The sequence below is a fragment of the Oncorhynchus clarkii genome, chromosome 17 (genome assembly GCF_045791955.1).
Source record: "Oncorhynchus clarkii lewisi isolate Uvic-CL-2024 chromosome 17, UVic_Ocla_1.0, whole genome shotgun sequence".
NCBI classification, from domain to species: domain Eukaryota; kingdom Metazoa; phylum Chordata; class Actinopteri; order Salmoniformes; family Salmonidae; genus Oncorhynchus; species Oncorhynchus clarkii.
The window spans coordinates 56692799-56707610 of NC_092163.1; the positions used below are offsets into that span (position 1 = coordinate 56692799).

A 14812-nucleotide genomic window follows, 5' to 3' on the forward strand; every position below is an offset into this window, starting at 1 on the left:
TCCCCAGACCATTATTCCTCCTTCACCAAACTTTACAGTTGGCACTATGGATTTGAGCAGGTAGCTTTTTCCTAGCATCCACCAAACCCAGATTCGTCCGTCAGGCTGCCAGATGGTGAAGCATGATTCATCACTGCTCCAGTCCCCAATAGCAGCAAGCTTTATACCACTTCAGCCGATGCTTGGCTTTGCGCATGGCAATTTTAAGCCTTTGTTCTTCAGCTCAGCCATGGAAACCCATTTGATGAAGCTCCCTAAGAACAGTTATTGGCTTAAGTTGCTTCCGGAGGCAGTTTGGAACTTGCTAGCGAGCGTTGCAACTGAGGACAGATGATTTTTATGCACTACGAGCTTCAGCACTTGGTGGTCCTGTTCTGTGAGCTTGTGTGGCCTACTACTTTGCGGCTGAGCCGTTGTTGCTCATAGACCTTTCCACCTCACAATAACAGAACTTACAGTTGACCGGGGCAGCTCTAGCAAGGTTTTAATTTGACAAACTGACTTGTTGGAAATGTGGCATCCTATGATGGTGCCATGTTGAAAGTCATTGAGCTCTTCAGTGTTTGTCAATGGAGATTGCGTGGCTGTGCTTTTTAAAATTAATGTTTAAATATATATATTTTAAAATACACCTTTCAGCAACAAGTGTGGCTGAAATAGCTGAATCCAATAACACTACGTATACAAAAGTATATCTTGTTTTACTGTACCCATGAAATTGTCTACAGTGTATGATCAATACACTTCAAAGCAATTTTATTCTTATAGGGATTAAGCTTCTCAAATTATTTGACATTTTATGAAGGCTTTATTCTGTTTTGTTGCATGATTTTATTTTTCATTTCAAGTTCAGCAATGATTATTTTTACATGTTGTAATTGATACCACTTAAACATTCCTGATTATTTTCTTAATTATATTTGTAATATCGTGTAGCATGTCATTCACTGTTATCACAGTGACTCAAGTTACACACTGTCAATGGTGGAATGACTTTCAACATAATTATGTAGGGAGGCTAACATTGATCAACCTGAGCTGGCAATGGCATTAGTAGCTTAGTTTAGAAAGACTGCTTCCTGTGCTACATTGTTCAGTGGTGGGCAATTCTAGTTTAGCACCATGGACAACTCTAAGAGCACACGAGTAGGTTTAACTTACAAATTCCAATTTGTTCTTGCATGAGGAGATGAGTAACTAGCACAGACTGGGGGAAAAAGTGAAGAACAAGATATCAATCAATTCATAACTTTTTTTGTTTATTCAAATTGACTCAATGAGACATCACCTCAGGGTGAATAGACGCATGTGATTAAACATCACAACAAGTCTTGGAGAATTGTCCAAGTTCTTATGATACTCCAACAGAGTACAGGAAACACATTTACTGTCTTTATGAAAGACAAGATAATTGTTTAAAATAAACAAGAGGTTTTACATTGAGAGAACACACATTTCTCTGCAATATCTTCACTGAAATGATAACATTCACATAAAGCAAATTCTAGCATTTTGGGGTAAATACTCATGATGGATAAATACTCAGACTGATACATACTCAATAACCTTTCAATATTACCTTATCACGAGAAAAAATGTAGTGGTAACTAAATGTTTTCCTATATGGAAATTGACAATCGCAAACCGTTTGTTGATATAAAACCTATTTTTGGTTAAAAATCCTCATGGAGGACCATTCAAGTTATTCTTTTTCATGATCAACATGACACGTTTCATAAAACATAAAGGTTATTTTTCAAATAAAACAACAAAAATGGATTGTTCAATTACATTTTCATTAAAAAAATGTTCTTAGTCACAAGACGTTTAAAACCTCATACATACATAAACAGAATATGAGAAAATATATCTTCCCACATGACATACATTTTAGACCAACATGGTCCATTGTGATTGTCTGCAAGTTGAGCTCCATTCTGTAGGACTCTACCAGGGCCTCCAGAGGGCGCTGTTGACTGGACTCTAGTTGTGCTGGGTTGGGGAGCTGAGCTGAGGCAGGTCACTTTCCATTCTGTTCTTATCAGAGGCTGCAGGCTCTGGAAGTGGCTCAGCAGTCTTCTCTGGGACTGTGTCTTCACCTCATCCTTGGACAGGAAGTGCACAATCTCTTGGACACATGTGGAGTAACTACGATTGACAGGTCCTGAGCAGGAGGTGGAGTTCACTGGCTGGTACTATTGCTGTTGTCTCAGGAAGCAAACTGTCAGGTCCAGGATGTCAGCTTTCTCCAGCTTGGATTGGACTGCTGATTGAGGATCTCTGGTCCCAGGAGAGACTTGAGGTGCTCAATGCTGCTGTTGATACGATCTCTGCGCAACTTCTCCACCACAGGCTTTCTTAGCTACAAGAGGAGAAGGAAGGTGATTAATAACCTTATTCTGGTATATGACATTAATGAAACACATTTTTAAAAATCTAATAAAATTAAATTCCTTGAATTTGAATCTCAATTTACCTTTTTGGTCAGAGTCAGGTGCTCCTTAGAGTAGATCATTGCTGAAGTGATTTAAGGTGTCGTGGCTGGATCTCTGTGTTGTAGAGGTCTTTGTGTAGAGATAATCTGATTTCAACTGGCTTCATCTCTCCTATATATAGTCCCAAATCTGCATATGAATGTTTGGGTTTTGGGCTTGTTTGAGATTCTCACAGTGTGTAGCCAATGGGTGAGCTTGGGAAGACGATGAGGAATGTGGAGCTTCCACATGCTCAGTGTTCTTATTACTGGGGGACAATGGTCACATCTCAGGGGAACAGGTGGAGGGGTGGACGGTGATGGAGAGTGACTCACAGAGTGGTGACACCCAGATCTGCTGCCTGATGTTGGGATCAATAACACTGACAGAGCACACGCTCAGCATCACAACTTACAAAAAATTATTAAAACACCACATTATAAAATACTGGTACTCATAATATTGTAGCTTTCACTGAAAGATGTTTGACGCAGTGACATTGTACTGATCAGATTGGAGGCCATTCAGAACTCAGGTTTCCCAGAAGCCCCAGGCAGCACACTTCCCTCCTGTGAGCTCCAAAGCACAGCTGGCTCTCTGCACAACGCTGAGCATGCCCCAGTCACACGCTCTCCTCTCTCTGGAGCTGGGAGCCACAGGGACACACGGCTTCTCCGACTTCTGTTTGCAGCCTGCTAGCCCCAAGACACTGTAGAAGTGTGTCTGCTCTCACAAAGACACTCTGGCTGTTCCCATGCAGGGACACAGAGTGGCTTACAGGGCAAACCATCTGGATCAGTTATAATTCACTTCAGAAAGAGACTCTTCCAAATACAAACAGATCAGTCATTTATATTTGTACAAATACAACATTTTCGAAATTTGTTTTTTTCTTTAATAACAAACAAACAACCTTGCTGATTAATATGTATTTCAATTTATCATATATAAATGTTCAAATTTGATATAATTGACACATTAGGATATTGGAATAATTTTGCCTATTTACGTAGTCAAAACCTTCACATAGCAAAATGTCTGTGCATCTTGGTTAAAGTCATGATTTTGACTTAATGGTTGGCTATCCAGTCTAAAGACAGGTAATCCAAGCACCTATGTGCTGCACACTGTCTTTATCATAACTTTTCTCCCGTAAAATGGCCATATTATAAATAAAGACGTGTGTTGTGTTTTGTTTGATGCGTCTGTGTTGCAATGAACAGGAAGACTTGTGATCCTGGCATATTTGTTATATTTGCAACATGATGATTTATATCACTACTCAACATGGGAAAATGATATTTCTGATTACACATGGGCACAGACACTTTCCCAGCGACTAACGTGGTCGACCTCTTTGACATAAAGAACAACATCCCACCTGTCCTGTGAGGAATCAGCTATTATTCCCACAGAATATTGTCCCACCATCTGATTGGCTGCATAGTGTGAGACAGTGTAGAAGTAGGCACATAAATAGAGAGTGGAGATGCAGAGCTCACTAACAACGACTCACTGAGCATCAGCTGGCCCAAGACCCGCAGCAACACTACACAGCAGAGGAGCTACAACAACACAAACTCTCGGGCAAGACCTACCAAGACCATCATCTCTACTTTATTGACGAGTTGCTAACCCAAGACCAATATTTGAAAATGCCAGCTTACATGGACATCGCTCTTCAGGACATCATGAACGTGAAGGATCAGCATATTAGTTAAGATCAGGTTAAATTACACTGAAATACTTTAGGTCATGGGGTACTAAAATGAATAGAAACGGTGTGTGAGAGAAGAGGTGTTCATGACTGTCTTGTCTTGTTTTTCAGGTGTAAACTCTCTCTGTTGGAGAGGAAATGCAGCAGTGGTGTGGAGAAACTGAAGATAGCTATTATAGAACATCTCCAGAATAGGATCCCTACATCTCCTATATCTCCTATTTTGGCGAAGACTGTGTCTTTTTTCACTTCGAAGAAGGCCTTGCTGTCACCCACCAGTTATTCCAAATGTTCCAGGGACATGCTGCATCTCTTTCCCACTCCATAGGACATTGTACCACTCTGCTTCGAACAATGAACTGAGAGAGATGCATGGATGGGGAGATTATAGGTCAGGGGTTACATATTGGGCTGAGACTAGGGTCTGAGACAAAATGACCACTGCAGCGTGAGATACAAACCTGTGGAGCGGGCATGAACTGAGCCTATGATGAACAGAGCACAATATACTGTTCATGTGCAAATTCAGCTTGGATATATCAGAGCGCCATATCTACAATGGGAAAATATTCCCACCATGGTGATTGGCTAGTTGTCCCATTTGGACCAGACTGTTAGAGATTGGTCTGGAACCTATTCTGTTGTTTTACATGAAATGTAAAGTTGCAGAATCATTTGAAATGCATTGTATGTATTTATATAAGCAGAGGTTTGCTGCCTTACTCTTTCTGTGAAATGATTAACTAAATACCCTGAGATCTAGTTCAAGGTGAAACGCTGCCTCAAATAACGGTAGAAAATAAATTCACATGCATACCTTTATTTCTGTAAAGGAACAGTGCATTGTTGTGCATGAAAATACAAAAGGTAAATGTTTATTTGATCTTTATCTTATCCAAAGAGGATTTATATTCTTGTTAATATTGTTGTCTAACTTTGTCAGCTAATTAAACTGCAGACAAAATTCCTCCTATCTTTGATTTGCAATCGTCTAAAGTACTTAAGTAAAAATACTTGAAAGTACTACTTAAGTAGTTTTTGGGGGTATCTGTAATTTACTATTTATATTTTTAACAACTTTTACTTTTACTTCAGTACATTCCTAAAGAAAAGTATGTACTTTTTACTCCATAAATTTTCCCTGACACCCAAAAGTACTCGTTAAATGTTGAATGCTTAGTAGGACAGGAAAATTGCCTAATTCACACATTTATCAAGAGAACATCCCTGGTCATCCCTACTGCCTCAGATCTGGCAGACTCACTAAAGACATGCTTTGTTTGTAAATTATGTCTGAGTGTTGGAGCATGCTCCTAGCTGTCCATAATTGTAATTTATTTTTTATTCGAAAATGATGCCTTCTGGTTTTCTTTATGTAAGGAATTTGAAATTATTTATACTTTTACTTTTGATACTTAAGTATATTTTAGCAATTTCATTTACGTTTAATACTTAAGTATATTTAAAACCAAATACTTTTAGACTTTTACTCAAGTAGGATTTTACTTGGTGACTTTCACATTTACTTGAGTCATTTTCTATTAAGGTATCTTTACTTTTACTCAAGTATGACAATTGGGTGCTTTTTCCACCACTGGTGATTATTGTCTGAAATGAATACTGAAATTTACTGGTTTCATTTACCAGCATATTGAAACTCACAAGATTCAGAAGTACATCTTCTGATTATTTGAATGTACTTCCACGAAAACGTATACACTGCAAAATTAATTAATTAATAATCACTCACAAGAAGGCAGCATATGAATTTGTTTCCTACGTGACTAATGACGAAAAAGTCCCCTCGGAGCAGTTTTTTAAAAACTTTTACATTCTATTTTGAGTCTCTTATCAATGTTTTAATTTGAAATGAATTGCACATCAAACTACCTAATTTCGTCATCTCTTGAACTCAGTCAATTTGAATACTTAGGCAGTCCTAGTTAGTTGGCAACTTTGAGTTGTGTCTGTCATGTTTGTCTCTCACTGGTGAGAGACAGGTTCAGCAGCAGAACACATTAAGTTAAACCGAGTTGGTTTTGTCTCAAGTCGTCTTAATTTAAAAGGCCTAGAAGTCACTGACACTTACTTACATAGGCTACAATGTGTCATGAGTGTGCGTGTTGTTGCAGAAAAATAAATAGGCCTTTGCATGTTGACATTTTTTTTGTTATGAAATATGAAAGCCGTTTAGCTAGATATACGTAGGCTACTGTACTATATCTGGAAACCAGTTTAATTAGAAAGATTTAGACATTTCACATTTCAACGGAGTGTAATGAATCAAACAAACATTAATTGTTTTCGATGATTGTTTTTATTCGCATCGACTTGATTTGAAGATTTACATTAATTTTGAAAACATGTTTTCAATCTTTACAATACCTTCTCAGAAGGCGAGAATTGTGATACACTCACATAGCGATACAAACCAGTAGGTCTACACGTTTTAACTCCTCTCACCATCGAGAGGAAGTATTATTCTGTCTAAAATGCTGATATAATTTTTAGGGGAAAGCGATAATGTTCCGTGTAGCTAAGTTGGTGTAGCATGGTGCTTGCAACGCCAGTATTGTGGGTTCGATTCCCACGGGGGACAAGAAGAAAATGTATGCAATCACTACTGTAAGTCGCTCTGGATAACAGCGTCTACATAAATGTAATGACGTCTGATACTGTTTGCATGTTTTGCCATTAAGATATTCAATTTCGATTTCAAAACAGTACAAATAGGATTGAACACTGTTCACTCACAATCTTTCCGCTAGAAAGACAGTGAACACTATTTCATAAATTATTAAAACGTTCCCACAGGGAACAATACACAGTATATTCACTTCATAAAAATGAAATATAAAACAGAATATGCTATTGATCCTCTTGTAATCAAGAGAGGAAGATTCAAATACTGATATTGTTCAATGCATTTTGTCATTGAAAATTAACATAAACTCCTGCAAATGCAGAAAATGTGGATGAACTGGGAAATGTCCTGCATGAGAATGAAGCTCCAGTCTGTAGGACTCTACCAGGGCCTCCAGAGGGCGCTGTTGACTGGACCCTTCTCTTTGCTCGTGCTGTGCTGGGCTGGGGTGCTCAACGGAAGCAGGTCACTTTCCATTCTGTTCTTATCAGAGGAGGCTCTGGAAGTGGCTCAGCAGTCTTCTCTGGGACTCTGTCGTCACCTCATCCTTGGACAGGAAGTGCACAATCTCTTGGACACACCTGGAGTAACCCTGATTGTCAGGTGCTGAACAGGAGGAGGAGCTCAATGGTTGATACTGTTGCTGCCGTTTCAGGAAGCTAACTGTCATCTCCAGGATGGTTGCTTTCTCCAGCTTGGAGTCGGGCTGCTGATTGAGGATCTCTGGACCCAGGAGAGACTTGAGCTTCTCAAGGCAGCTGTTGATACGATCTCTGCGTAACTTCTCCACCACTGGCTTTCTTAGCTGCAAGAAGGAGAGTCTTTAATAACATTATTCTAGAATGTATTAGAGGTGAGATAAAATTATGACATCTATTTTCAAGAAACAAGTCATAAAGCAAATTGTAATCTCAGTTTACCTTGTTGGTCAGAGTCAGGTGGTTCTTAGAGTAGATCATAGCTGAAGTGATTGTAGGTGCCATGGCTGGATCTCTGTGCTGTAAAGGCCTCTGTGTAGAAAACATCTGATTTCTACTGGCTTCTTCTCTCCTATATATAGTCCCAAATCTGCATATGAATGTGTGGGTACTGGGCTTGTTGGAGTTTCTCAGTCTGTAGCCAATGGGGGTGCTTGGGTTCTTAATGCTGGTGGACAATGGTCACGTCTCAGGGGAACATGTGGGGGGTGATGGAGAGTGACTCACAGAGCCCTGTGGGAATCTGGGAAACTGGTGACCCCCAGATCTACTGCTTAACGTTGGGATAAATGACACAGACAGAGCACACACTCATCATCACAACGTACACATTGGGACTGACAAACATATTCTGCATAAAAATGCACAGTGCTTTCTAATCAAATCAAATGTATTGGTCACATACACGTGTTTAACAGATGTTATTGTGGGTGTAGCAAAATGCTTATGCTTTTAACTCCGACAGTGCAGTAATATCTAACAAGTAATATCTAACAGTTTCACAAAATATACCCAAAATACATGTACATCTAAGTAAGGAATGGATTAAGAATATATATATGTATGTCAGAGTGGCATTGGACTAAGATACAGTGGCATAGTATAGAATACAGTATATACATATGAGATGGATTATGCAATATTTACACACAATTAAAGTGACTAAGATACCGTAGAATAGTATAGAGTACAGTTTATACATATGAGATGAGTAATGCAAGATACAGAGACACTATTAAAGTTTCCAGTGTTTAATTTCCTTAAAGTGTCCAGTGTTTCATTTCCTTAAAGTGTCCAGTGTTTCATTTCCTTAAAGTGGCCAGTGATTCCTAGTCTGTCTATAGGCAGCAGCCTCTGATGTGCTGGAGATGTCTTTTTAACAGTCAGTGGTGTAGTATAGAATACAATGCAGTATATACATATGAGATGGGTGATGCAATAGCTGTTTTTCAGTCTCTCGGTCCCAGCTTTGATACACCTGTACTGACCTCACCTTCTGGATGATAGCGGGGTGAACAGGCAGTTGCTCGGGTGGTTGATGTCCTTGATGATCTTTTAGGCCTTCCTATGGCATCGGGTGCTGTAGGTGTCCAGGAGGGCGGGAAGTTTTCCCCTGGTAATGCGTTGGGCAGACCGCACCACCCTCTGGAAAGCTATGCGGTTGTGGGCGGTGCAGTTTCCGTACCAGGTGGTGATACAGCCCGACAGGATGCTCTCAATTGTGCATCTGTAAAAGTTTGTGAAGGTTTTAGGTATTAAGCCACATTTCTTTAGCCTGTTGAGATTGAAGAGGTTCTTCACCACACTGTCTATGTGGGTGGACCATTTTAGTTTGTCAGTGATGTGTACGCAGAGGAACTTGAAGCTTTCCACCTTCTCCACTGCGGTCCCATCGATGTGAATAGGGGGGGTGCTCCCTCTGCTGTTTCCTGAAGTCCACGATCATCTCCAATAATGCATTTCATTGGAGGATTCCTAGCCCACCATATCATATTTAAATAGGGGGGTGGCAGGTAGCCTAGTGATTAGAGCATTGGGCCAGTAACTGAAAGGTTGCTGAATCAATTCCCTGAGCTGACAAGGTAAAAATCTGTTGTTCTGCCCCTGAACAAGGCAGTTAACCTACTGTTCTGTGGTAGGCTGTCATTGTTAATAAGAATTTGTTCTTAATGACTTGCCTAGTTAAATAAATTAAATATTTGATGACTGCATTATGAATATGACCTCTTGATTTGTTTATTTGAATAAAATAAGTGCTGTTTCAAACTTCTGTGCAAATATAGTATTTTAGTATTTTTCATCCCTAAAAAGTTTTAACACTTTTGAGATGAAATCATAATTGTTCATGCTACATTTTTTCCAAATTATTATGAAGTCAACATAAGTTTTTCTCAATTCCTGACATTTAATCCTAGTAAAAATGACCCGTTTTAGGTCAGTTAGGATCACCACTTTATTTTAAGAATGTAAAATGTCAGAATAATAGTAGAGAGAATGATTTATTTCAGCTTTTATTTCTTTCATCACATTCCCAGTGGGTCAGAAGTTAACATACACTCAATTAGTATTTGATAGAATTGCCTTTAAACGGTTTAACTTGGGTCAAACGTTTTGGGTAGCCTTCCATAAGCTTCCCACAATAAGTTGGGTGAATTTTGGCCCATTCCTCCTCACAGAGCTGGTGTAACTGAGTCAGGTTTGTAGGTCTTTATGCTCACACACGCTTTTTCAGTTCTGCCCACAAATGTTCTATAGGATTGAGGTCAGGGCTCTGTGATGGCCACTCCAATACCTTGACTCTGTTGTCCTTAAGCCATTTTGCTACAACTTTGGAAGTATGCTTGGGGTCATTGTCCATTTGGAAGACCCATTTGCGACCAAGCTTTAACTTCCTGACTGATGTCTTGAGATGTTGCTTCAATATATCCACAAAAATGTCCATCCTCATGATGCCATCTATTTTGTGAAGTGCACCAGTCCCTCCTGCAGGAAAGCACCCCCCCCCCCCCCCCCCCCCCCCCGACAACATGATGTTGCCATCCCCGTTCTTCACGGTTGGGATGGTGTTCTTCAGCTTGCAAGTCTCCCCCTTTTTCCTCCAAACATAAAGATGGTCAGTATGGCCAAACAGTTCTATTTTTGTTTCATCAGACCAGAGGACATTTCTCCAAAAAGTACGATCTTTGTCCACATGTGCAGTTGCAAACCATAGTCTGACTTTTTTTATGGCGGTTTTGGAACAGTGGCTTCTTCCTTGCTGAGCGGCCTTTCAGGTTATGTCGATATAGGACTTGTTTTACTGTGGATATTCATACTTTTGTACCTGTTTCCTCCACAATCTTCACAAGGTCCTTTGCTGTTGTTCTGGGATTGATTTGCACTTTTCGCACCGGAGTACGTTCATCTCTAGGAGACAGAACGCTTCTCCTTCCTGAGCGGTATGATGGCTGCGTGGTCCCATGGTGTTTATACATGCGTACTATTGTTTGTACAGATGAACGTGGTACCTTCAGGTGTTTGGAAATTGCTCCCAAGGATGAACTAGACTTGTAGAGGTCTGCAATTAGTTTTCTGAGGTCTTGGCTGATTTATTTTGATTTTACCTAGATGTCAAGCAAAGAGGCACTGAGTTTGAAGTTAGGCCTTGAAATACATCCACAGCTACACCTCCAATTGACTCAAATGATGTCAATTAGCATAGCAGAAACTTCTAAAGCCATGACATAATTTTCTGGAATTTTCCAAGCTGTTTAAAGGCACAGTCAACTTAGTGTATGTAAACTTCTGACCCACTGGAATTGTAATACAGTGAATTATCAGTGAAATAATCTGTCTGTAAACAATTGTTGGAAAAATGACTTGTGTCGTGCACAAAGTAGATGTCCTAACTGACTTGCCAAACTATAGTTTGTTAACAAGAAATGTGTGGAGTGGTTGAAAAATGAGTTTTAATGTCTCCAACCTAAGTGTATGTAAACTTCCGACTTCAACTGTATATATATATAAACGTGTTTATCTTTCTGCATCCAAGTTAGTCCAAGTCAATGTCTGCAATTCTTTCTGTTTTCTAAAAGGCATTTAAGATTATATAGATTTTTTTCTCCTAGGCAATAGCTAGGTTTTATTAAAGTGAAAATGTCATGTCATTACAAAATAGGATTTAAAATAATTATATTACATTATATGTTAGATTTTCTTCCATAAGGATAGTTCCAAAAACATACTCAACCAAATAGGCAAATCATTTTTAATTCCCCTCTATAAGTGTCACACCCTGACCTTAGTGTTCTTTGTTTTCCTTGTTATTTTGGTTAGGTCAGGGTGTGACATGGGTGATATGTTGTCTTGTCTATGGGTTTTGTATGTTTATGGGGCTGTTTCCTTTCTAGGTGTTTATGTAAGTCTATGGTTGCCTAGATTGGTTCTCAATTAGAGGCAGGTGCTTATCGTTGTCTCTGATTGGGAACCATATTTAGGCAGCCATGTTCTTTGGGTATTTTGTGGGTGATTGTTTCCTGTCTCTGTGCAACACGGGACTGTTTCGGTGACAGTTCAGTTTTCCCTATTAAAACATGGACACCTACCACGCTGCTTATTGGTCTGATTCTTGCTACACCTCCTCAGAGGAAATCTGCCGTTACAATAAGTGTGCCTATTCCTCACTGTCTCTGAGTGTTCCCCAGACAGTCAGGTGCTGGTGGGACTGATGATGGTGATGACACTAATGACACTGAACTGTGATTCTGCTCTCCAGAGCTTTCCCACACTCTGCCCATTGAGAGAGATTCCATGAAACAATAGAGTGTGCATTGTTAAATGCTAATTCATTGCCCATCATTCCCTTAGTGGTAAAGTTTGTTTTTCAATCAAGGAGGTGGTAATACAAATATTTGGACTAATAGATGATTTGGAAATACTCTTGGTAGCCTATACAAGAATAAACAAGTTTCATTCAAAATCCTGTATTTCCCATATGGCAAATTATTATTGACGTATTTATTAGAATAAGAACTTTAACAAAAGGCTATATTTAAAAATAAGACTATGACATGCAGTTATTTTTGCCAGACACTTTTTATTAATGTCTTTGGTTTGGGAAATTATGTGAACAAAATTCCTCTCCCTATCCCTTGACACTAGTAGGTAGGGGTCTGAGTCTATTGTCCCAAAGAGGCTCTGTGAGTGAGTTTTCCTGGGTTTCCCACACTTTCTCCATTCAATGATTTGCTTTCAATGGAAGAACAATATAAGTGTGTCTTATTATTCATACCATTAGCTATGCAGTTGAGTCCAATCCCAGACAAAGAAGGCTACTCTGTGTCTGTCTGCCCACCTGACTATGATAAAACGAGGTTATCAAGAAGCTTTATTTTTACAAGACACCCCAAAAATCTACCTAGCATCAACATACTGGCCAACTCAAGATACAGAACACCTGTAATCTATGGAACAATGCAGAACAGATTTTTCAATATAAAATGTGTAAAGCATGTGTAACAGTATAACTTTAGTCCGTCCCCTCGCCGAGGCCCTTGCAGAGCAAGGGGAACAACTACTTCAAGATCTCAGAGCGAGTTACGTCACCGATTGAAACGCTATTAGTGCGCACCACCGCTGCTTGAATAGGAGCGTAGTATGAGTTTCAGTAATATGAGTGTCTCCTGCTTTTGTAAACTAAAGTCACTCTTTCTGTGCTTGCTGACAATCACCAACGTAGACAAATGCTCTGTCACACTAATGCCGTTTGTTCACTTGCTAGTAGGAACTCGTACGAATTGCTTACTGTGTTTAACTATAACCCATAGCCACGGGAAGTAGGGGTGCTGAAAAAATCCCCAGAAAAATCAGAATAAAAAAAAATATATATTAATAATTGTTCTGTTTTTTAAACATTGATTTTACAAAAGTAGTGCACTGGGCCTTTAATAGTCCTGTATAAGTGTACTGATATATACATCAGCGCTGGAAAAAAGATTAGTCCAGCCCCCCCCAAACTACTTCCCACGGCTATGCTACAACCAATTAGCGAGTCATACATTTCCGCGTTTTGTAGTTGCGACTCGCACGTCAACACGGCATTAAGCCTGTCGCATGCTTCCCAGTTGCAACATTTTGCACAAATATTTTGCCAAAATTTTGTGCCGTTTCTGTTTGTTTTGGAAAATATTGTTCTTACAAAATACTTAAAACTGAAGCAATTTCGATTTCCAGGAACTTCTCTTGGGTAGCAGTTCCGCATGGGATTTTTTCGTCTGTTAGCGTATCAATAAAATGTTTGTTGAAGCAAGTCAAAGTTCGGTAGCTGAAGTCTACGCCCCTTCGTCAGTGATTGGTCAACAGTCCTTCTAGTTGGAGCCGGAACTATGGACTGAATTACTCAATAGTGTTTGTTGTCATTCAACTATAGACAACTAGTTTTCATGCACATATTTTCACTTGAGAGGCGACTAGTTTTCATGCATATATTTTCACTTGAGAGGCGACTAGTTTTCATGCACATTTTTTCATCTCCGAAGTACTGCACCAAACATCTTAATTAAATGTAAAATTGCTCGACTAAGACCTTGACAAAAACGTCAAAATCAATTACAGATTTCCTGATTTGTCTTAAATTAATTTGGACTATTTTGAGGGAATGTATAGTGATTGCTTCGGCATTTCAAGAGAGACAAAGATTAGTATTGCCACTTTTTTCTCGTTGTTCAAACAAAGGTATTTTAAGAGAGTGTGAGCCACAGATGTTCGCTTCGCCGAGCTGAATTCTGGTAGGAGCAAACTGAACCTACCTAGTATGCAGGCGCCTTTACTGTATTTGATTGTAAAAATTGATAATCATAAATTGATAATAATTTCAGAGGTATTAGTGATACATGTCTCATACCTCTTAACGCTCATCTAAATTCATTCACACGGGATATGAAATACATATTGGACAATCTTACATTCATGACATAAACCATTTAATCTTTATTTCCTAGGATCTAAGACTTTAGGGTGTCAAATGACCAGTACTCAGACTCTAACGCAAAGTATAGGATTTTAATAAACCACAGACAATCAGCCACATTTCAAGATTGTTTTTATTTTCATATAGAGAATACATTTTTTAATTGTTAAGAACTTAAACTTTGTGATTAAGCATCACTACAATTGCGAGAAAACAGCTTCAAGTCACACAGGCACTCATCATAGAGTGTGGGTTATATTAAATATTCATAGAAGAAACATAGACAAATGCAGCTTTAAAAACAAAGCAGACATATGTTAGATATCTCAATATACGAGAATTAAAAAATTGTAATACAAACCAACACAAATTGGTAGTTCATCACAAAAACCAGGCTTGGATATACAGCAAATCAATGAAAGATTTTTAAGTCATCAACAAGAATATATTTTCTGAAATTCATTAACAGGAGGATTATGTTGCACAATTAAAGAATTTAAACATTCTTTGCTATCTCACCCAATGTGGGTAATAAATAGATTATAATGAACA

General features: G+C 38.9%; 1 protein-coding gene and 2 pseudogenes across 1 annotated transcript; 1 reads left to right on the forward strand and 2 right to left on the reverse strand.

Annotated features, from left to right (window-relative positions):
• Positions 1 to 1947: 1947 nt before the first annotated feature.
• Positions 1948 to 2601, reverse strand: LOC139369847 (transcription factor HES-5-like; annotated as a pseudogene).
• Positions 2602 to 4129: 1528 nt separating this feature from the next.
• Positions 4130 to 4519, forward strand: LOC139369466 (uncharacterized). The gene is made up of 2 exons (XM_071108726.1): positions 4130 to 4166; positions 4290 to 4519. The coding sequence occupies exons 1-2, from the start codon at positions 4130 to 4132 to the stop codon at positions 4517 to 4519; spliced, it is 267 nt and encodes an 88-aa protein (XP_070964827.1).
• A 2697-nt stretch (positions 4520 to 7216) lies between these two features.
• LOC139369848 (transcription factor HES-5-like) lies at positions 7217 to 7838 on the reverse strand (annotated as a pseudogene).
• Positions 7839 to 14812: the final 6974 nt, after the last annotated feature.

Excerpts from the sequence above, each read along its gene's own strand:
- LOC139369466 (XM_071108726.1), top strand. The coding sequence starts at position 4,130 with ATGCCAGCTTACATGGACATCGCTCTTCAGGACATCA. Across the intron at positions 4,167-4,289 it reads CATCGCTCTTCAGGACATCA|TCTTGTTTTTCAGGTGTAAA; the intron begins TGAACGTGAAGG and ends ATGACTGTCTTG.